The sequence below is a fragment of the Bombyx mandarina genome, chromosome A1 (genome assembly GCF_030267445.1).
Source record: "Bombyx mandarina strain Sakado chromosome A1, ASM3026744v2".
NCBI classification, from domain to species: Eukaryota; Metazoa; Arthropoda; class Insecta; order Lepidoptera; family Bombycidae; genus Bombyx; species Bombyx mandarina.
The window spans coordinates 12,966,565-12,991,855 of NC_143234.1; the positions used below are offsets into that span (position 1 = coordinate 12,966,565).

The following is a 25,291-nucleotide window of genomic DNA, read 5'->3' on the forward strand; positions in this document are numbered from 1 at the left end:
CAGATTTCTGTTGCATTGTTTCACGGCACCGCTGCAAGTGAAGCACTGTCGCTCTGTCAATGGAAGTGAAACTTCGCTGCTATGTTTGAAGGGAGCCAGCGGGAGCACGTCACGATGTCAATGGCTTACTTCGTCTAGCCATTAAAATCAATGAAAGGAGCAAGCGAGATTTTTCTTGGTAGTAATTTTTTTAATGTAAATTGTTACGTCATTGCATTTCTCTCTCACTCACGCACTCATTTACACGCTCATTCACTCACGCACTTGCTTATCATTCACTTACTCACTCACTCATTCCTCACTCACTCATGCTCTCACGCACTCATGCTCTCACGCACTCACGCACTCACGCAGTCACGCACTCACACATTCATTCACTCACACACTCACTCATCATTAACTTACTCACTCATAATTCTCTTACTCACTCACTCAGAGCCACTAACCTGTCTCAACGCTGTAACGTTGAATAGGTCCACACTTATGGCACCAATTATGAACTGAGCTATCGAGAACACCGTGCATCCAACACCGAACGCTTGAGAGTCTTCGATTAATGCCAACCTATTCTCTTCTCGGCTGGCGTTCGTCCTGCATAACATTCGAATATAGTTATTTTCGAACTTTAGTTAAAGTACAGAAGATGTGCTTCTTCAGACATCTTAAACGCCTACTTGAAAAAGTTGTTTTACAGTATTCAAAGGTTGAGCATGATTTGGATCCAAAATTTTGTTTAAAAAGATTTTCGTACAAAATCCATTCAAAATTGTATCCTATATACTAAAATTATATAATTATTTCGTTGAAAGTATTTTAAGTAATTTCCTCACTTTATGTTTGAAAGAGATTACCTTCGCGTCTTTGTTCTTCGTCATACGTAAATTGCCTTTTTAGTTAGTTGCGTATTTTAGTTTTTCCACACCCTGTATAGCAAGCACTAGTCTATAGGGTGTTATTTCATAGTTTCCAAATCTATACTCACAATATTCGTCCACCACCGAACATCGCAATGGTTAGAGTCTTCCCGGAGGTGCCGACCATCACAGTTCTGTCGATCAGTAGCGACGTAAACTCTCCATATATGATAACTCCTATTGGCACGAACAACCCGTTCAAGCTGGCCAGGATCACACCCGTGATGAGTAGCAAGATCTCCCATAATTTTGCGTATCTATACTAAATATAGCACGGTATTTATTCGTATTTATATCGTTACTAGCGGCACGCTCCGGCTCCGCTCGGGTCTTTAACAAAAATTTCAACGATATTTGACCTTTTTGTAAATAATAATGTGTTCTACAAAGTCGTAGTACATTGTTTCATTCTATCATCAATAGTTTTCGCAGGGCACGCAATGTAAAGAATATTTTAGGTAATTTTTTTACACCTTGGGTTACATCATTGGAGTTTTAGTAAGGATCCCTATTTTTTTTTCAAAAATCATTTAAGACTATGTAACTCGGGAATAGTGTAGCTTCCAAACAGTGAAAGAATTTTTCAAATCGGTTTAGTAGTTTCGGAGCCTATTCAAAACAAACAAACAAATCTTTCCTCTTTATAATATTAGTATAGATTGATGGTGCAGTGTAATGCGAGTCCGTTTGGGTAAGTACCACCATAATGCCTAATGTTTGAAGGTCGTAAATATCGTTGTACAACGCTATTGAGATTTCGACCTTATTCCTCAAGGCAAGATTCAACCTGTGGATGTGAATGGCTTCGGGCAATCGTTTCCCCATACCCCAATGCAATAATATGAATTATAAACATTTGAAAACAAATTGAAAAGACGAATGGTAGAAAATGTCTTTATTGAGACTTTGACCTAATTGACAAACTTTCATGTTGTGACGTGTGGTCAGATTAACAAATGATTTTTTTAGGGCGATACAGCGAGCTACTTTATCCACCAACCACCATAAGTTTTAAATTTCGGTAATGCGTTACTATTAATTATCGAAGTTTTACGACGTATTTTGATAAACAAGACATAATTTATTAAGATACCCAAGGGGAAACCCACGTTTTTCCTAGAGTGAGCAATGACCACTTTCGCTTCCCTAATTAGGCTTAGCAAACGTAATGAAATACGTACTAAACAAATGTTCACGATTGACTTCCACGGTTAAGGAATAATATCGTGTAATAAAAATCAAACCCGCAAAATTATAATTTGCGTAATTACCGGTGGTAGGACCTCTTGTGAGTCCGCGCGGGTGGGTACCACCATCCTGCCTATTTCTGCCGTGAAGCAGTAATGCGTTTCGGTTTGAATGGTGGGGCAGCCGTTGTAACTATACTTGAGACCTTAGAACTTGTATCTCAAGGTGGGTGTCGCATTTACGTTGTGGATGTCTATGGGCTCCAGTAACCACTTAACACCAGGTGGGCTGTGAGCTCGTCCACCCATCTAAGCAATAAAAAAAAACATTTTTGCACAAATCAACATTTTTCTACAAAAAAGTTTCAGTTTTTATTCAGATATCCACTAGTCGTAGACATAATTAAAATTACTTATTTATACGGCAATCATCCGGGACAACCCAAAACTGTGCTGCATTAGAGAAACATGAGAAACAAAATATAGTAGATAATAAACGCGAGATAATAAAAAGAAGCATTTTTAGCCTTGAAAGTATTTTTAATTATGTCAAAATAAAACATTCGTTATATTATAAATACGGTTTACTTACTAATCGTAACCACGAAACCGGTGTACTTTGTAATAGCTCTTCTTCACTGGAATTTTACATAATACACTTTTATATATTGTATGTAAATGTAAAGTCGCAATACCTAAATAGTGTTAGAAGCTAATCTGGCTTAGCGAAATGCAGAGCTGGCGCTGTTTCTAAAGAGTTGCGCAGAGTTATGATCGACAAGAAGATACCACTTAATTTGAGTCTAATTTAATGAGGAAATGCGTGGAAATACTATATGTCTGACTAACGTTACAGTGATATTTTTTTTTTTTTATATTTTATTCGCTTTGTATTTTAGGTACAAGAAAAGTGTAAATGAGCAACTTAAAATGACAGTACCTGAAGATGTTTTTACGTTCAAATATACTCCTTGACAGAAAATATGAAGTGAATTAAAAAAAAAAAAGTATGGGTTTCAAGAGTGGAAAATATCAAGTAAATTTAACAATGGAACCATCTAGAGAAATTGGCCTATAAGTGGCGGAGAAATCTGCTAACGTACATAAAATACATGCAGTCGAATATAAGACTTCCTCCGTTTTTGGCGTCGGTTATTTTAATAAAAGCAAGTAATCAAACGTTGTTCCTTTAACAAATCTAGAGTTTTCTCCTGTGTTTTGGGCCTTGCAACACACATACCACACGAACAAGTGACAAGTGCATTCAGACCTCGAATAAAGTATCTTTCATGTAGTTACCCAAAAGCCACTAACTAACCACTTGACCAGGGATCAAATTTAAAATATTAATAATATTATACAAACCTATTCTAATTTTTTTGCTTCAACTAACTGTTAAAATAGTTTATAAAAACTAACAAAATACGCTTTTATAGAAAATCCAATAAAAATAGGAAAAATTTAAACTAATATTTATTTTTCATTTTTTATTATAGTTGAATTTCAATTTTTTCTATTTTTTGATTAATATTGAATTGTCATCGGTCCTTAATAAGTATACCAAATTTCGAGTTAATCCGACGTTTTGATTGGGGTCAAAATCATGTTCAAAGATTCCGTTACATACTAACATACATACGTCTGAAGCTAATAACAGCGTATTAAAAATAGTTTAGAATAGTTTAGAAAAATAAAATTATTGTCCTACTCATATCGTCTTTTCGCATTAAAAGTGTACAGTTCCCAAAAATATTTGAAATTGAGTTAATATGCGGAATTATTTGGTATCACCAGTATTTTTCTCATAAATACTGTCAAAAGTTGTTTTTTTTTTTAATTTACTATGTTTTGACTACTATTAACAAAATTAATAAATAATTTTATCTTACTTTAAAAAACAGATATTTCACAAACAGATAAAAAATAAATGTTGCAAAGATGATTAATTTTAAAAATATCACATGTTAAGCCTTTAAAACACTCTCCTGTAAAATTATTAAGTTTTGAGATTATACAGTTTCAATGCGAGAAGACGATATGTCATATCGGACGGTAATACGTCGTGTTAAATCAAAACGATAACAATGGAGATGAGTGACTCTACTCACGCCTGCTTGTTGAGCGCTTTCTCAGCTAGATAAGCGGAATGCTGAGCTAGTGTTTGGATGGTAAGCGAGTTGGATCGCCAGCCGTACGTGAACGCCGGCCGCTGCTCGCTGAGACGTCGCTGCTGGAAGTTGGTTACGCTCTTTGAGGACTCATCGCGTTTCATTCTCAGGCTAACCGATCTAGAACAACACGCAACAGTCTCCTTTAATGCGACAGGCCCAAAGGTTTTTCTCCTGTTTCGTTAATACCGGATACATGGACAAGTATACCCAAACTTGGAATAAGACATTTTTAGACTTTTTTCCTACTTTTGGCTTCTTAGCCGGACGAGCATACGGTCCACCCGAGTGGTTATCGTCGCTCATGCAGCAGCACGTCAGCGATGCCAGACAAGTCGTTGAGTAGGTACTCTTTGAAAGCCTCATTTGCAAAAAAGACAAGGCAAAGCGTTCAGGCAACGCCGAGGAGGGCTGTTCATCCCAAAGTCACATAATACGTGCAAAAAATGCCGCCACTTACTTTGAGATATGAATTCTAAAGTCTCAGTATAGTTACAACGGCTGCCCCACCCTTCAGACCGAAACGCATTACTGCTTCACGACAGAAATAGGCGGGGTGGTGGTACCTACTCGTACGGACTCGCAAGACTCGCAAAATACAGAGATAACCAAAGTATTTCCGTAGGCTCTGAGGTTCAAAAACAAGCGTGAGAGTTGTTTTGATTTTTTTTTAATAATAATTGCATTAATAAAGACCATATCATTATGTTATTTTGTTGCGAGATTTAGATTTTTGATACACGTCATTATCACTTAACCGTTTAAGTTATTTGTGGGTAGCTCTTTTTTATATTTGTCGGATAAGTTAAAGTAAGTAATATGAGCATTATAGAATGTGTTTAAAAAATCTACGCATTATCTTGAACTATCATCCGATTCTGAGATAAGTTCAAAAATTTCAACCTTCTCGCTAACCCTGAAGTAATGCTGATTGATTAGACATTCTCGGTGTCTCCGGATTATAGGAAGCTATGAAGTTCGTATTTTCGAGATAAATAGCCAAGCTGTAGTGCATAATGGGAACCAACTCCGAAAACCAAACCAGTTACTCCACAAAGTCTCCAAGACACTTCAGCCGCTAGTGTTTGTTCAACGAAGCGATGCGATGTTCTGTGTGCTTAGTGCGAGTTTTGTAACGTTCTCACTAGCGAGCCAGTTTGCTCAAATTTGTATGCAATTGGAACAGCGCCCCTAGCGGCAAACGTACTCGGTGTTATTTTGTGAGTGCGAGTTCATATTAACGTTGTGATCTCGTAACCGAGTAATTTTACCGAAATGAGTACTACGAATGACATTTGTGCGAGTGCGTGTTACAAATTAGTGGATTTTAACGTTTCGATCGAGTATTTCTTTAGTAGTTTTATTTTTCCAACTAGAGAGGCAAAAATATCATGCCATAGAGCCTAATCTTTTTTTATGAAAAATGATAATATGGAGTGAAATGGATTTGATTAATTTTAAGCATTAATCAATTGGCATGGAATGAAATGAAATGAGATCAGATAATATGGGATAAAATATAATCTCTGCAAAATGCTGATTATATACTGAGATTTTTTTCAGTGGACCTTTTCGAAGACTTCGAGAAGCTACGTCCAGCGGTTTTGTTTAATTTTTTTAAATTTTCGCACTTTCACAGATACTAAGCAGTTAATAAACCCACGTTACTTTGTTATTGCACAGATGGGTGGACGAGCTCCCGGCCCACCTAATCTTAAGTGGTTACCGGAGCCCATAGACATCTACAACGCAAATGCCGCCTCCCACCTTGAGATATTAGTTCTAAGGTCTCAGTATAGTTACAACGGTTGTCCCACCCTTCAAACCGAAACGCATTACTGCTTCACGGCAAAAAGGCAAGGTGGTGATACCTACCCGTGCGGACTCACAAGACGTCCTTCCACCAGTAATTACGCAAATTTTGCGGGTTTCATTTTTATTACATGATGCTATTCCTTTACAGTGAAAGTCAATCGTAAACATTTGATAAGTACGTATTTCATTAGAAAAATTGATACCCGCCGGCGGGATTAGAACACCGGTGCATTGCAAGATACGAATACACCGGACGCCTTAACCTTTAAGCCAGGACGGTCTCAAAATTACACTTATACACGAAGAAATATTAAATACGCATTAACTAAGAAACATTAAATAGACAAAATAAAACAATTCACACAATTTAGCTCCTCGCGGTCCCTCCAAAATGTCTTTTCATCTTTTTTTCCTAGTTGTTCAATTGTAAATGAATAAATCAAAATCAAATCGAGTTTACGTTCTATACGGTGAAAAATGAAGAATTGTGAGTGTGAGTTGAGATATGCTACTCGCTTCGCAGGGCGTTTATTCACCGAGAGCAGCAATAATATCATTTCTCGTATATTGGTAGCACGTGATGTTTTGGCATTAGACCGTCTAAATGAAATACAACGTATTTTAACAGCATTTTAATGGGAACCAACTACTTTCAAAATTATTCGGGTAATGTCACGTGTTCAATACTATTTTGTACCTTTAGAATTAAAGTGGCTCAACCCAAAATTCGTAGTTTCTGGTAAACTTCAATATTGTAATACAATAATTGTATTTTTTTAGTTTTTCGGTTTAAACACTTTAAGGCATGCCATTTTATTTGAAAAAGACAGAAAGAGTACTTTGTCCTTTTCTAGACTAAAAGAGACTGTTTAATTTTATAAGCTGATAGAATAATATAGAAAAGAATAATAGGATACCCTCTAATCGTCACATTGGAAAAAGGTATGGCTTTATCATTTTATCATTTAAATTATTTTTTATTGCACTTATAAAACTAATTTAATTTACAATATGTAACTACATATATCTATAACTAATCCGTACTAGTCAAATTCCTCATAAATTGTCAATATTCTTAATAAAATTCCTATTAATAATATACAAGTGCAAATGTTGAGCTGCTTGCCAGAAATGAATAGTGATAATGAATAATAGTGTTTTGTTTTTTTGTTGTTTCCTTGTAGGCTGCCTGTAATAATCTAAATCTGTGTGAAAGGCAATAAATGATTTTATTATTATCTACTAATGGTAGTCCAGTGGTCGAAATTTGACCATAATTTATTTAAATTTTAAGTTTGAACATTATTATAGTTCTATTGTCACCTTTCTATTATCATCATTTCTATAATAATCATTGCTCTATGACGCCAAGGCTACATTATAGAAAAATAATATTAAAGACAAAAAATATTAATCTATTCTCAATTTGACCACAGATTGATAAATCAATAAACAAAAAAAAGTATAAATGCATGTGTGTGTGTGTGTCAAATACATGGTAATGTGTGTAAGGTTTTTTTATTGATTTAGTTTATATTTTTATTGTTTATGCACAATTAAAAAAAAATATTAGCAATCTGCACTACTTCTCTGTATTCTCTATAAGTGTGGGAAATTTCATACTTCTCCGTCCGCGCAATTTTCGTAAAAAGAAGTACAACATTTTTGCTTCACGTATTACTTAAAATGTAGGTTCTTAATAATAATACATAAGTGTTTTGAAATATAAAACTAATCTTAAATTTTTTAGTTATACCACTTCCATTCTAAGGGTGCAATTTCGTAAAAAAAACTTTGCCGTAATGGCGTAACCTTTAAAATACACGAAAACTGCCCAGCATAAACATATTGTTTTAGTAACTTTAATAGAAGTATTAGAATTAGAAGTTTATTATAGAATTTATTTAATTGTAATTACATATTTAGACATACTTAACATAATTAATCTTGGAATAGGTAATTATTTCTGCTTTTTTTAATTAAAGAAATTATGTTTTACATAGGTTTAATCATTTACCCGTTGAACGTTTATAAAATGATTGTATTTACGGTAATAGTGTTGATGATCTTCATTAGGTGGCCCAAATATACTAAAATTATTACGAGCATCCATCCTTATTTATAAATGTGTAAAGAAGCAAAATTATTATTACATTGTTCAAATTTCTATATAATTTATAAATATAAATCTGTACGTATGTACCTGTAAATATTTATATTGAGCGCGCGTGTGTGTGTGTGTGCGCGCGTGTGTACGTGCGTGTGTGTTTATATTTCTATAATAGATAGGTACACAGTGTGCAATTAATTTCGAAGTTATTCTTGCCCATCTAATGGTTGTCTGGAAGAGATCACTCTTAGCGATAAAACTAAGAAAGAATGTTTCACAATATTTATTCATTTTGTGTACAATAAAGAATACTCTTTCACTGGTGGTAGGACCTCTTGGGATTCCACACGGGTAGGTACCACCACCCCGCCTATTTCCGCCGTGAAGCAGTAATGCGTTTCGGTTCGAAGGGTGGGGTAGCCGTTGTAACTATACTGAGACTTTAGAACTTATATCTCGAGGTGGGTGGCGCATTTACGTTGTAGATGTCTATGGGCTCCAGTAACCACATAACATCAGGTGGGCTGTGAGCTCGTCCATCCATCTAAGTAATAAAATAAAAAAAAACTCTATCTCACTCTCTCTCTCTCATCAAACAACTCTTTAAAAAAAAGCAATGATTTAATAAGAATTAAATGAAAAAGCAAAGAATTAATATGTATTTACAACTAGCTAGACGTCTATAAAATTTTCTAACCGAAAAAATATATGTGTATAAACCATTAGAATAGATAAAACCTTAAAAAACAACATTATTATGAAAAACGAAAGAAAAAATCTTGATATTGTATTGGTTTCACGGCAAAATTTTTAGTGACTACTTAACTTGCTTGAAAGTGAAGAAATACTCTCAAAATCCATTAATTTGTAACTCGCACTCGCACATACAATAATCGAGAGGCTCACTTCGGTAAAGCTATTCGATACATGAGACAGCAACATAAACAAACTTTCTCTCTCCCACAAAATGGGATTCATAAGTTTACCACTAGGTGGCACTGATACAACCTCACACAAATTAAACATAACATTAACATCGATTGAGTAATTAAAAAAACTCTCACTAAGTACAGGTACATTACCCATTACCCGACTAATTATAAATATCGTTAGAAAGCTTGGCATTTCAATTAAACGCCTTAAAAACAAACCTTGCGTGCTACCAATATAAAAGAAAAAAATATCGCTTTTCAAGATGAATAAACGTCCTGCAAATCGACTAACTCGCACTCAGAGCTCCGCACGTTTCACCGTGAAGAGCGTACACTCGATGCGAGTCATTCGATTCGATTTTTGAAACTCGCACTAAGCCTACTGATAGCGTAAAAGTAAACTAAAATTTGTATGCAGTTGGAACAGCGCCCCTAGCGGCAAACGTAAGCAAACGTATCAACTCCATAGAAGCTTGTGTTAACTTTTACGCTATCGAGAACGTTAAAAAACTCACACTAAGCACACAGATCTTTTGTAGTAATGTTAGTGCAATTTACGATTTTGCCAAATTTAGTCTGTTGCAGATGGATTGGTTAAGTGGGCCGGACGTGTTGCCTTCGCCATTTATAAGCGTTTTACACAAATCGAACACGGAATAAGGTTAACAAGGTAATTTAAATTGCAATGATTCACTTACTCGATCCATTACATAGAAGTTTTCTTGTTTCTACTTAAAAAAAAACATCTTGAGTTTCAACCCTTAACATGCGAAATTGAGCATTAGAGTTTTACTCATTGTCAGTGACAGAGTGCCTCGATCTGTATCTTTTGACACGCTGTCAGTGAATGAATTTTAAAAACGTTTTTCAGTTTTACTTTCAAAGGTTTCGTTGTCAATGGCCTTTCGAAAATCGATAAACTTAAATAAAAACATTCGAATAACAGCTGTCTGTTACCCTGTTAAGTACAAGGATATATTAAAACAAAATAGGTAACTTTTTTAGAGAAATAGTATAAGGTAATTATTTCGATTACAAAAACTATTACTATTTCATTGCAAGTGTTTTTGAAGTAACAATACCAACCGACCATTCTTCGCTTTGATTGTCCTAATTTATGGTAACATATGGTTTGGCATATGGTTAGAGATAGAGATAAATGGAGCGAAATTGTGACACGATGGTATCCTAGAGAAAGCAAAAGGAAAAAAGGTAGACCGCAAAAAAGATGGGATGACGACATAAGACAGGTGGCAGGCGTCACATGGAACAGAGTGGCTCAAGAAAGACATGAGTGGAAAGGTTGGAGGAGGTCTTTGTCGATTGGCAAATAGATCTGCAGAAAATAAGAAAAATTCAAATAATAGACTAGATTAAAGCTTACATAAAATTTAAGTTTTCTATGTATTATATTTAGTCATATAATAATTGTAATATGGATCTCAATAAAAGGCTATTCAATTCAATTCAATTCATGCTAACTTGACCGACCAAATAAAGGCAGCTCTAAAGGGTCCCGTCAACGAGTGCACCAGAAAGTCCCCGGTATGCGACGTCTTGTGAAGCGCACCACCACCCAAACTGATGACCCCGACCGCCCTCCCAAGGGTGCAAACGATTAAGAAGAAGAATGGTAACTGCTCACATGCCAACATGAATACATTAATAGTGCTATACCAGAAACTGATGCGAAGTAACCGGATAAACAATGCGCGAAGCTCAAGTAGTACTCAAACAAAATACAAATATCCATTTGATACAGTAGAATGAATAACTCTCTCCTCTTCGATTTGGTTTCCTCAATGCAGACGGTCGTGACCGCCTCCACGCAAGAAGAGTTTAAGTTAGGAGAACACCAGAATGCGTACAAAATTGGTCTTAGTTTAGACGTTTTGGCCTTCCACATCTTATAAAGTTTTTTTTTATTGCCCTTTTAGGCAGACGAGCACACGGCCCACCTGATAGTGAGTGGTTACCGTCGCCCTTCGTTACTTCAGCAATGCCAGGGGCAGAGCCAAGCCGCTGCCTACCGCTTAATACTCTCCATAAGCCTCGTTTGAAGAAGGACATGTCATAGCGCTCGGGAAACACCGTGGAGGGTAGCTCATTTCATAGCCGGTTGCAACGTGGCCCCCTTTTCCATTCCGATTCTTCTTCATATGTCATCCTCGCACGAACTAATGAAGAACTCTAGCAGATACAAATATGGATGTAGGATACGATTTGTCGCAATCCGGCAAGGTGGTCTATCGATTTGCAAGAGGTCCTTAATTTGCATGACATATGGATGTACTGGTCACAGCTTACCTGATGTCGATGATGATGACGAAGACCCCATAGACGTTAATTATAGCCCGAATGGCGCAAATCGCCTTGAGGCATGAGGTCGAACTATCAATTGTATTTTATACAGCCTGTTTTATCCTTCAAACAAGAACGCATGATTGATTTGCCGCAAAAACAAGCAGGATTGTGGTGAAGAGAAAAAAATAAACATTATGCCTTGGCTGCGACTAGGAACTGAATGAGCTTTTGTTAGTACTCCAAAAGCTTACAGAACTGCTCAAATAAAAACAACTTACGGCTTACGTTAAAAAGAAAAAACGTAGGAAGTGATCTACGAGTTAAAATAATATATTTATAATAATTTAAAATGCTTAAATACTAAACAGAAATAACAATTAATTAAAAAAAAAAATTCCTTTCATACTGGTCAGAACATTGGAGCGAATTATAAAATTATACTATTGTCGTTGGTCATTGATGCTGAGGGAGTTCATATAGTTTGTACTCGACCTTGTCTGGATGCTGCGCCAGGTGTATATGGTTTGTACTCGATCTCTATTTGTAACGATCGATCACGTCGGGGTCACCAATAAGGGAGCTCATATAGAGTCCCTTCTTTATTTCGCCATAGTCGTGTTTTATGTAATTAACACCACAGTTGAAACAATATAAATTTTATTGTTGTAGCGGCATAAACAATTCTAAGTAATTATATTACATTAGTTATTAAACACATTATAAATTATTTGTACGTTTTTTATATTTGGCGGTAAAAAGGTCCCGTGGCACAGACTATTTTTTTTTTTCCCACATCTCGTGCGTTCCGGCTTACGCATCATAAAAATGTGCGTTCATAAACGCCACAATGCCTATGAAATATTTCAAGTTACTGCTAACGAAAATGACGTTTGAAAATTCCATTACACACAAACAAACATACTGGTGGTAGGACCTCTTGTGAGTCCGCACGGGTAGGTACCACCACCCTGAATATTTCTGCTGTGAAGCAGTAATGCATATCGGTTTGAAGGGTGGGGCAGACTTTAGAACTTATCTCAAGGTGGATGGCGCATTTACGTTGTATATGTCTATGGGCTCCAGTAACCATTTAACACCAGGTTGGCTATGAGCTCGTCCACCCCTAAAAGCAATAAAAAAACCCAAGCTCAAAAAAGCATGTTAAAACGTTTGGCGATCCTACACCAATGACTTTCTATAAATTAAATTCTGTTCAATGCAGTTTTGCAGACAGCGCGCCCCAAATACCAGTACCAATATGATTTAACAGCTGCTTGCTGCTCGCGATATGTACTCAGACAAACAAGGCACCGCGAACATTATGTTCCTAATTAAATTTAGATCAAGGGCTAGACAGACGTGAATGAGGCTGATCGAAATAGTACATTGTCATGAGCCAAGTACCGAATAACTATGTTTTATTTTCGAACACGTTAAACTAATTTATGTCTTAACAATCGAGAATAAGGCTGCGATTCTCCAGTGAAGATTTCTGGCTGTTACGTAATGCGCTTTTGTCGTGAATGTTACGCAACCGGCATTCATGTCTTAGGCGTCAGAGATGACGTCATAATGCCGTAGCTTGGGCTAGAGGGATGGAAAAACGTGGGGAAACTTTGAATAATGTAGTAGTATTTTTTTGTACAAATGAAATTGAAAGTACGCAGATTGTTTGTTTAGATTTGTCTACTTTTTTAATATTAGACCATAATTAAAACACCTCTTCAATAATGTTATTTATTTATTTTCATAATTATATTTTGTTAAGTATTTATCTTGTCAGGCATAATTGACTTGTTTTTATTTTGGCTTAATGTTATGTCTGTAACATTTAGGCAATTTGGATATTTTAATAGATAATTTAAAATTTGTATATATATACTAGCTTTTGCCGGCGACTTCGTCCGCGTGGAATAGCTACTTTGGCATAACGCTAAATTTTACCCGCCTTTTCATTTACGTAGAAAGTGATAATATTTTTGAATTATAGAATGTTAAAGAGCTATCTAAGGTACCAAAATCACGCTTTTTAACCGACTTCAAAAGAGGAAGTTATCAATTCGACCATCATTTTTTATCTTTGTATGTTCACCGATTTCTCGAGAATGGTCGAACTGATTCTGATAAATAATTATTTTTTCTTTTCTTTCTTCGAAAGGGTAGACTTCCCGAATGGTCCTGTAATCATCAAAATCTGGTGATGGGATCCTGGAGAAATCCAGAAAAATCTATAATTGTCAAAGCCTATTGAAGTGATTTGAGTGTTTCAATGTTGAAATGAATAACGTATTTATTTGGATAGGGATTAATATCATCCTTATAAAAACACCTTCACAAATAATGCTTTAATTTAGAATAAATTATTAAATAAAATTTAGGCAGCTGCTTGGCTCTGCCCCCGGCATTGCTGACGTCGATGAGCGACGGTGACCACTTACCATCAGGTGGGCCGTATGCTCGTCTGCCTACAAAGGAAATAAAAAAAAAAAAAAAAAATTGGTTAGCATAAAATCGTTATAGTAAGCCAACCTTTAAATATAGACATATGCTGTTCCGAACTTTTTTTTTAAACATATAAAGGGCAGTGCACGCAGTGGAAGCTCTAAAAAAGGGAAAAATACCCCGATTTTGAAACATTCTTTATTGGTGCTCCGCTTGTATTGGTCTTAGCATGACGTTATCCTCAATAAATGGGCTATCTGACACTGAAGGAATTTTTCAAATCGGACCAGTAGTTCCTGAGATTAGCGCGTTCAAACAATCAAACAAAATCTTCAGCTTTATAATCTTAGTATAGATTAGGTCTTTACCTACGAAATTACCGCTTAGTTTACAGTAAGTTAAAGTAATCCTTTTATAAACATATTTTTTCTATTAATCAATATATGCACCCATAGTATCGATGCATCTCTCCTAGCGCAGTGGTAATTATTTAATGCATTTCTTGAAGACAGCTGTGCAAACACACAGGCCAACAAGCTCTATAAAAGCGTTTTGTAAGGCCTCGCATAATTTTTCCTGACGAAGAAAGTTGTCCAAACTTTGTAATGTAAAAGTAGAGATTCGCCTCTACTTTATTTACCTTACGTTTGTTGATGTGAAACATCTATAGCCGCACGTAAAACCGATTTCTGGCGTGGCGACGCATGCCGTGGCGACCCGTCGCCATGCGCAATCGACTGTGCGATTCTCTCCCACTCGATCCGGCGTTAAGCCATCTCTTTCGCTACACTGAGCTTGGATGCTGAGCCTATAGTGTATAGTACAGTATCCGTAGTGTATACAGTGTTGTTTACTACAGTACACATAACCTGTGTTTTACTTGAAAACAAATTATTTTTTCGTAATATTTTATTTTATCATTATGACATATTTAGTTCCTATCACAATCTGTTTTTTTCTGCATATTACTTTTACAAAATAATGTCGATGTCGCACATCTGCCAGGCGTCCCGTGACGGCTCACATTTTTTTTTACCCTCACGATCACTGTTTGGTGGTCTAGTGTCGATATAAGTCATCACAGATTATTACCAAATTGCACTAGCATTACTGTGGATATGTTCACTGAGGAACTGGTCATAAAAATGGAGAAGCTCACCAATCTCCGGCTAGTCCTGATTAATCGCTCCACCCTACTGTTTCTACACGACGCTCGACTTCATATGGTACAACAAATGACCCAAAGCTACAAGAGCAAGGTTTGAAAATTTTACGTCATCCACCGTACTCACCAGACTCTGCCACTGGAGCAGAGTTCATCCTTATTAACTGGAACCGCGGCGTTCGTCGGCATTGCGTTTCAAAGATTTTTTCTGCTACGTACCATCCGGCTTTGGAATGAACTCCCCTCCACTGGGTTTCCTGCGCGCTATGACATGTCCTTCTTCAAACGAGGCTTGCAGAGACTACTCAATGGTAGGCAGTGGATTGACTCTACGACTGGCATTGCTGACGTCCATGAGTGACGGTAACCGCTTATTATCAGGTGGGCGGTATACTCATCTGCCTACAAAGGCAATAAAAAAATATAAAAAACTTTGCGCCGACAGATTTCTGCTTTTTCCAATGTTTCGCCAACTTGTTGACAGGGAAAAATTTCAATGTCAGAGAGGCAGTATAAAATACAAAATGCCTTTGAAGAGTTTGTTTGGTTCTGTACACCTGAATTCTTCAAGAAGAACCTTGAAAATTTACCAAACCCTGGCAGATTTTATTTTGATTTACGTGTATTTTGCTTCTCTACAATACAATATATATTTAGGTGTATATTTTAATTCTATAAGAATTGAAATAATATGTGTTTCAGTCACGTGAAACATATACATATTTCAGAAACAAATTGTATATGTCTTTCTGCTTGACCAGTTCTGTTCTTTGAAATAAATGATGTATTAAGTATACTACAAGGAAATTTATATGGGAGTGTCGCGACCTGCCGACGCCATGCAAATAAATTACTTCCCCTTGTGCATGAGAAAAATTAGGTCAGGATGTTATAGTCACTGTGGATTATCTATGTATTATACTTGAAATATATAACTCTACTATATAACTCTCCATATATGGCGTATAGCTCTACCAAATATAGTAGTAACTCTACCACATTTAAATTAAAATCGTGCTCTTTGAGAAAATAAACTATTAATAACTTATTCCTTGTTGAGTTTTTAAAAGGACGATAATGATACTTCCTACTAAAATATTAGTAATTCTTATGTTCCTCCTAACCTTAACTATTTATTGATGTTTTCAATATTCAATATTGGGATAAAGCTCTTTAAGATCACGTGGTGAAGAAACTTAAGAGTCACGATGATCGTTTGTAACACTATCAAGTAAAAACTATAGCATTACGCCCAAAAATTTCGAACCTTAGGGTCGACCGCATAGTCTTACCGAAAACTTTGAAGTCAGTCTTCTGACACGTTTACTAAGCAAAGCACTTACGAACTTTAAAATGTTCGCCATGCAATAACATATCAAGGTACATTAAGCTAACATAGTGCGTAGTGGCGTTAAAACGCTTAACCACAAGTTTTACTAAGTTCGTGTCTTGTGATTTTTTTTAATTTTTTTTATTACCTAGATGTGTGGACGAGCTCACAACCCACCCGGTGTTAAGTGGTTACTGGAACCCATAGACATCTACAACGTAAATGCGCCACACACCTTGAGATAGAAGTTCTAAGTTCTCAGTATAGTTACAACGGCTGCCCTACCCTTCAAACCGAAACGCATTACTGCTTCACGGCAGAAATATGTGAAACTATAAAGAAAAGTTAATGTAGTCAGACATCTCCCGTATTACTTCGAGACCCTGGGTATCGATAGCTTTTAATGAACTTTCTACATACAGCGTTCAATGCAAAAAGAAACACTACTAAGTGTTGTACTAAAACAAAGTCGCTTTCTCTGCCCCTATATCCTTATGTATGCTTAAATCTTTAAAACTACGCAACAGATTTTGATGCGGTTTTTTTTAATAGATAGAGTAATTAAAGAGAAAGGTATATATGTATAATAACATCCATTAAATAGTGGAGAAATCAATATTAGATTACAGTTTCCGAAGCGAAGCGAGGGCGGGTCGTTAGTAACCAATAAAATAAAGCCAAACATTAAACAACATATCAAAATTTTAGGCCTACGATAGGCAGGAAATGTATTTCGAATGGAGGAGACCAGAATGCCAAGACTACTATGTGGCAAACCAGAGGACCGCAGAAGTGTGGCAGGCCCAAACTCCAATGGTTAGATGGTGTAGAGCACGACCTAAAAGTTATCGGGGTCAGGAACTGGAAGGAGAAAGCCCTGAACAGAGCAGTGTGGAATTACTGGTGGTAGGACATCTTGTGAGTCCGCACGGGTAGGTACCACCACCCCGCCTATTTCTGCCGTGAAGCAGTAACGCGTTTCGGTTTGAAGGGTGGGGCAGCCGTTGTAACTGTGCTGAGTCTTTAGAACTTATATCTCAAGGTGGGCGGCGGTGTTTACGTTGTAGATTTCTATGGGTTCCAGTAACCAACCACTTCACACCAGGTGGATTGTGAGCTCGTCCACTCATCTAAGCAATAAAATGGACCAGGCTAAAGCCCACCCTGAGCTGTAAGATGATGATGATGAAACATTAAATAGACAACCACATATTTTAGGTAGTAACTTGGCTGATGTCCATGACGCTGACTTCTTACCATCAGGTTGGCTGTGAGATTGTTTGCATACAATGGCAATTAAAAAAAAATCGGTTGTCTGTAAAGTCGGCTTACTGACGATAGTTGAACGTGACAACGTCATAAGAAAATACGCCTCAGAGCGATGTAACGCCGCATGAGTCATGTTTTTTCGTGCGTGCAGCCGGCTCCATCGAATTATAAGACGTTGTCACTTCAAAAAATAAAGTAACTTTAACAAACGTTGTGTGTGAAATACTACATATGTATCACTCCATATATAAGCGCACTAGTTTTTCATGGAAGCGTTGCGCATTGCAGTACTTGGCAGTAATTTGATGATTAATTTAAAAGAAGTCAGAAGTGTTTTGTACCTTCTGTTATATTTGAAGTATGATTAAAACTATGTTTTTAAACTATTATCTATGTATTTTGTATGTATGTATGTATGTATGTATGTATTTGTTTTGGTAATGTAATTATAACCTAGTGTTTATTTTCACTCATGTCTATCATTCTTTAAATTATCGCCAAGCCAAATCAAATAAAATAAAAAAATTAACATAAATGAAAGTACATACTTGTTGAACGTCAAAAAGAACTACCGCCTGCTAACTATATATATAATCTGAGCCTCGGAAACGGCACCAACGATTTTCATAAAATTTATTATACAGGGGATTTCCGGGGCGATAAATCAATCTAGCTAGAATTTATTTTCAGAAAATGTAAAATATTTTTTTTGTTGTTCGTGTTTTTAATAATCAACTTTATCGATAATCAACTTAAACATAAACTATTTTTTTTTTATTGAAAGAAAATAACGAGTAATATAATATCAATATGTAATTCGTATTTAAATATAACAAAAAAAAAACAATTTATCAAAAAAAAAAACGAGTAGGTATAGCTCGGTCATCCTCTAGTTAACTTTATCACAGCTATGCTTACTACTTTTGAATCTTTCCCTTCATCAACGAGGGTTACGAGGGTTGAACAGAATGCCTGCATGGCGTTAAGTTCGCCATTGTACAATGTTTTTGTGCAATAAAAAATTTTCAATCAATCAATCAATGTTTACAGTTATCCCGTTTCTTATTGTCAGTATATTATTTCCAGGTAGTGGATGAGAGGCTCAGGATCCGATCAGGTACCTTGGGACAGGCCTATATCCAACAGTGGACATAATAGGCTGTTAATTGTAATGATGATGATGATATTATTTCGAATGTTTTACAATTTAGATGGTCACGGTTAGATTAAATCATAATAGTAGCTTCATGATATCTAAGACTCGCGAGAACCGAAGAAAATAATATTTTGGAGTATTTTGGGGTACTGGTGGTAGGACCTCTGGTGAGTCCGCGCGGGAGGGTACCACCGCCCTGCCTATTTCTGCCGTGAAGCAGTAATGCGTTTCGGTTTGAAGGGTGGGGTGGCCGTTGTAACTATACTGAGACCTTATATGTCAAGGTGGGTGGCGCATTTACGTTGTAGATGTCTATGGGCTCCAGTAACCACTTAACACCAGGTGGGGTGTGAGCTCGTCCACTCATCTAAGCAATAAAAAAAAAATAAAAAAAAAATTGGTTGGGATAGACTCGTACATAAATTGTATGTAAAGTTTGTCTTGTTCATTATTACATTTGTATACGAACAGTCTTATCGATATTTTATGTGGCCAAATGAAAAATGGATTCGACTGTGACAACTTTTTGACCGGTATAGATGTAGTGAAAAATTATTTTCCTTCGGGAAAACTCGGATCTTTATCGGAATACGATGACACCCGAACTGTCTATGAATGTTCGTATTAAATGAATGACATTTTGATATCCATTAATATCATATACCTTTATAGATTAATATGGAACATTATTGTTTAGTGTCAAATGTCAAAATGAACAATTTCATTGTATAATATAGAGATGTTACAACCATAACCATAACAATAAAATTACGAAGGAAAATCTTTTCTCACTATATCCATATTATATTTTAATTGATACAGTATAACCAATTTACATAATAATATCAATTAAGAAAGGATATGCATGAAATTCAGATATTAGATATAATCTGCAAAGTACTACAGAACATTGAGAATCTAAAAAGAGGTTAAAAATGTAACTGAAGTATAAAAAAATTATAGCTTACTAATTGAGAAAATAAACCTGAAATAGCATACCGAACTAACAATTTAAACTTTTTCTTTTCATGTTCATACTGGTCAAGATATTACAGCGAAGTCATACAATTATTGTATTGTCATCGGTCATTGACGTGTATGTGTGTGTGCAAATTAATTGAAACTAGAGGTCCCGCAGTAGTCGAAATTCGACTATAATTAATTAGAACTGTAACTTTGTACACTATTATGATTGTATTTTATACTTCTATAATCACAAATTTCGCCAAGACTACACTATAAAAAATATTAACAAAGACAAACAATATTTAATCTATTCTCAATTTGACAACAGACGTCAAGAACAAAAGTTTGACAATAAATAGTATGCATGCGTGTGTGCGTCAAATACATGGTCTGTAGTGTGTGTAATGTTTTCTTTATTGATTTAATGTATCTTTTATGCATTATTTTAAAAAATATTAGCATTGTGCACTTCTTCTCTATATTCTCTATAAGTGTGGAAATATTTCATACTCCTCCGTCCGCGCAATTTTCGTAAAAAGGGATACAAAGTTTTTGCTTCACGTATTAATATATAGATTAATCAAGTTAATCGGACGTCTTGAAGTCCGTGAAAATGTCGTTTAAATATTCCGTTACGTGGAAACAAACACAGGTAGGTACCTATACGTGCGAGTGGGAGATTGTTATATACATAGGCTGCCCAATAAATTAGTGGTGTCATTTTTCTTAATCCATCTCACAACAATAGGCACTATCATCTAGCCTATTTATATCACAAAGTTATGAGTTACGATTTGAAGAGTACTTGTTATACAAATGTGATTTCGACCTAGATGTCTAAAGCTATAGTCGGATTTTTTATTAGACGAAGTCAACTGACGTTTACTGTGTTGTCAGTTTTTGATGAAATAAAAATAGTGTTGTGACAAAGTGAACGATTGAAAAAACTCCTGAATTAATGAAATTGCCTCGATTGTCTAGTGAACAGTTGGTGTGCCGAATTGCCGATATCGGGTACGGGGTTCAAATTTTAGGCGTGCTTTGTACATACCAACGATTTTTCGACGAAATATTATGTTCCTATAGTATCTAGCTGTACTGAATACCGAGTGTTTTAATTAAGAAAAACACTGCGAGGAAGCTTGTAAGACTGTCATATTTCCAATACATCATATAGTTGAAATTATAGATGTATAAAATATAACAATTATAGGTAGGTAATGAAAATAAAAAAGCTGATTGTAGTTACATACTACTAGCAACATATATTGGAGCACTCTAATACAATTTTATTGTAAAATATAAATAATACTCTTTTATAGTTGGAAATTAATGATTAACTCTTCACACTCATTGTTCATTTGTGATTGAACGAGAACTGAACGCATCACTATTACTTTAAATATAGCAACATTATTTCACAAAGTGACATTAGCTACTGTCAGCTAGCTTCGTCTAATTAAAAATCCGACTATAGATGGCGATATCAACAACGCCCTGGCGCCAAGTGAGCACTTGACTCGGACTTTTCACTTTGCAAGAGAAATTTTCAAATAAGCTGAATATCATAGAACTTAAAAAAGGAAGTTTACTTACAATTGAAAAAATATGTTATTAATTTTTTGAGATTTTTTTTCTCACAACCCACCACAGATGTTAAGTGGTTAACGGAGACCCATAAACATTTACGACGTAAATGCCGCCACTCACCTTGAAATATGAGTTCTAAGGTCTCAGTATTGTTACAACGGCTGTCCCAGCCTTCAAACCGAAACGCATTACTGCTTCACGGCAGAAATAGGCGGGGTGGTGGTACCTACCCGTGCGGACTCACAAGAGGTCCTACCACCAGTATAATCAGCCAGATTTCATTGATTAATTTTAAACAAGTACTCGTTTAGTTCTTTTTTTTTGCGATTTATATTTAAACCGAACTGTACGTCTCTTACCCTAACTGTAACTGAACGCCAGACTGGCTGTTTGGCGTGGCGCCAATTTTCGTAACAACACTCCTTGTCCGTACTAACTAATCGATATCTTTGATTACTATACTTAACTCCTTTGGAAACATAAACACTAGGAACTATCACTGATCTACATAGGTAGGGTATCGTGTAAAACTTAGTCAAAAAAAATAATTACGAACTCACCGGAAATCTAGTAAATATTGCTGTCCAAAATGCTCCTTAAATCGATCGATGCACAAAACAAAAATCAAAGAACACGTTCGTCATATGTACCTAAGTATTGTATTTTGAATTCTTTCCCGCAATACTGAGCGAGTGAGCGCGGGAAAATTACGCAAGATGATGTACAGAGGTCAGCCCTTTGCGCGGGCTGGCAAAAGACTGGGTAGGTTTTGGCACACACCACCTTATCAAACCTATTGTATAGATTCTGACCTATATGATATACGTTCCCCTATTTTAACTGATCCGAATCAACTACATCACTACAACATTCCAAATGCCAAATAGATTATTTTTTTCGTTACTCTATCACTACTAATTTAATTTACTGATTTATTAAATTAAAATAAAATAAATTTTATAATATTTAAATAGAACATCAAATTATTCTTTGATAGTTTTTGTTTTAATACAATGAATCTATACTTACTATTAGGTATAAAGCTGAAGAGTTTGTTTGTTTAAACGCGCTATATAACATCACGCTAAGACTAATACATAATACAAGCGGAGCACCAACAAAGAATGTTTCAAAATCGGGGTTTTTTCCCTTTTGAGAGTTTCCGCTACGTGTGCTGCAGAAACGGTTAAAGCAGAATTCTAAGCCGCCTTTGAAGTTTTTTTAAGTATGCGTATAGATATTTTTTTATGTTTCGATCACTAGTATCATATCGAGTGGCTGTATGGTTGTTTATGTAGAACAATATACACAACACATTCGATTATTGTTTTTATTGCTAAGATTGGTGGAAGAGCTCACACGGCCACCTAGTGTTAAGTAGTCATCGAAGCCCATAGACATAAACAATGTAAATGCCACCTTGAGACATGAGTTAGAAGTTTCAGTTTTCAGTACAACGGTTTTTTTTGCCTACCTATTGCTTGTAACCTCGAGGAGTTATTCTGGTTTCACTGGGGCTCAGTCTGGCGACTTTGCTAACACTAACCCTTGCAAGAGCAGTGGTTCGCTGAATCTACCACCGGATCGAAATCGCAACTGAGAAGATCAGGCGAGAAACTCGTGGGCTGTGTCTGTGAGTTAATTTTCACGACGAACCCTTCGTCGTCTTCAACGGGTTCGACATGAACGGTGACTGGTACTTCGCATTCTTAAAAGCACCGATAGTGGATCGGGAGGATTCGAAGTGACGAGTTTTGGGCGATGGTGACTGCCTACCATTTGGTAGAACGGATGACGAACTCTCCAAGCCAAAACGCGTTACTGTTTCACGGCATAAATAGGCAGGACGGTATCTACACGTGCGGGCTCACAAGACGTCCTACCAAATGTAGATGAATCATTATTATTATTATTTTCCTACCTAAGCTGAGAGCCTTGAGAGGCTATTTCAGCGTAACCTTAACTAGTAGGTGAGCTTACGGGGCTCAAACCTGACGACGTTGCTAACACGAACCCTAGTAAGTGCCGTGCTTCGCAGAATCTACCACTAGATCGGAAACGCGAGCCACTGAGAAGAACTGGCGAGGAACTCAGTGGGCTGTCTTAGGGTTAATTTACTCGTCCAGCCCTTCATCGCAAGTGACGGGTTCGACGAGAACGATGACCGGTGCTTTAGGTATCTAAAATCACCGTTAGTGGATTGGGAGGATCGGGAATGAGAGCCTATGTAGACGTAGAGTAATATAAGCAAGCGACACTTCCGTCTTCAAACAGGCGTCAACCTATTGAGTGAGTATAATCGCTGGTCACTACGTATTAAAAAGATAGAATATAATATAAAAGGTACATACACGAAGTATTGAGGGTATTAAGCGGTAGGCAGAGGCTTGGCTCTGCCCCTGGCATTGCTGAAGTCCATGGGCGACGGTAACCACTCACCATCAGGTGGGCCGTATGCTCGTCTGCCTACAAAGGCAATAAAAAAAAGTAATCAATTATAAAATAGAAAACTTGCTTGCGTATATTTTGTTTATGTATTTCTTTTTCTTTTTTTACAAAATAAAAACCAACATTTTTCACGAATAATTAATTTTATTTTCCACTAGAATTATAATTCAGAACTAGCCATTATTGCACTAGAAATATTGATAAAAATTTACACGTCTATTTAAGAGTGATTAAAACAATTTTATGGTTTCATTTCAAATGAGGGTAGATGAATTTGCAACGTACGAATTCTTGGAGCAAATTATGCAACGGATATATTTTATATTTTATGGTATTATATTTATTATTTACTAGCTGACCCGGCAGACTTCGTAGTGCCTCAATCGATAAATAAAAGACCTAAACTTTTGTATAAAATAAACTTAAAACAAACAAAAGGAATCCGTCCAACGGTGGACACATCAAATGAAAAACAAAATTGTTCTTTTTATTCGATTCCGAGCATTTTCATATTTATCTACCTTTTAAACCTTCTCTAGACTTCCCCAAATAATTCAAGACCAAAACTAGCCAAATCGGTTCAGCCGTTCTCGAGTTTTAGCGAGACTAACGAACAGCAATTCATTTTTATATATAGAGATAAGTATGCATTTAATCCGGACAATAGTTTCCGCCAATTTTTGTTAGATATGTTAGTCATAACATAATTTCTTTACATAGTTTAGTTACTATTCTTCCAGTTTAAACAATGTATATAATAAATATATCTCCGTGAAATAAAACTTGAGTGTTTTACACAGCAACACTGAAGAAATTGCGATAAAGGTAAAAAAAAACTTTTTTTACCTTTGCCGCTGTACTCAATGTAATGGTTACATATCGGTAAGATATCGGATCTACGATGTTAAGATAGAAGTTGACTTACAAAACATTAAATTAATAAAACAATAAGTATTTCACCTTCGTTTATACTAAGTGAACAATATTCCATTCATCTTAGCTAGCAAGTCATGTTCGTGTCTCCGCTTAGACTTCAAAACTGTACCAAAACAAAAAAAAGATTGCAGGGAAGAAAGTTCTAGAGCAGTGGTCGGCTACCCGCGATTGGCGGGCTTCAAGCTGCCCTTTGACTCGGCACAGAATATTACTTATTATCTTGCCTTGTAAGAGACGAGTAAACATTTTTAAAAAACAAGGCTATCTATACTAATATATAAATCTACATTTGTTTTTACGGATGTTCCGTTATAACTACTGAACCGTGCATCCGATTGACTTGAAACTTGGTATCCATGTAGAAAATACATGTACTTAATGGATAGGCTAATATTTATATGAGTGTTGGACTCCCTACACCAGTTCCGCGGGCGTTAATGATGAGAATCTTTGTGGGGGTGAGAAATAATAATGTTAATTTTAAATCCCCATCGAAGCGGACGGGTACAGCTAGTAAAAATATATATTGAAAAAATTATAACGGCTTATTAACGCCTAC

At 36.1% G+C, this 25,291-nt stretch overlaps 1 protein-coding gene across 1 annotated transcript in view; it reads right to left on the reverse strand.

Annotated features, from left to right (window-relative positions):
- LOC114246264 (multidrug resistance protein homolog 49) overlaps window positions 1–22,185 on the reverse strand; it is a 43,613-nt gene extending 21,428 nt beyond the window's left edge. The window contains exons 1-5 of the mRNA XM_028178723.2: window positions 21,909–22,185; window positions 4,210–4,389; window positions 2,694–2,739; window positions 983–1,176; window positions 447–591 (exon numbers count right to left, since the gene is read on the reverse strand). Of these exons, the coding sequence (XP_028034524.2) occupies window positions 447–591; window positions 983–1,176; window positions 2,694–2,739; window positions 4,210–4,373 (549 nt within the window). The 5' untranslated portion in view covers window positions 4,374–4,389; window positions 21,909–22,185. The remainder of the gene's footprint in view (window positions 1–446; window positions 592–982; window positions 1,177–2,693; window positions 2,740–4,209; window positions 4,390–21,908) is intronic.
- Window positions 22,186–25,291: the final 3,106 nt, after the last annotated feature.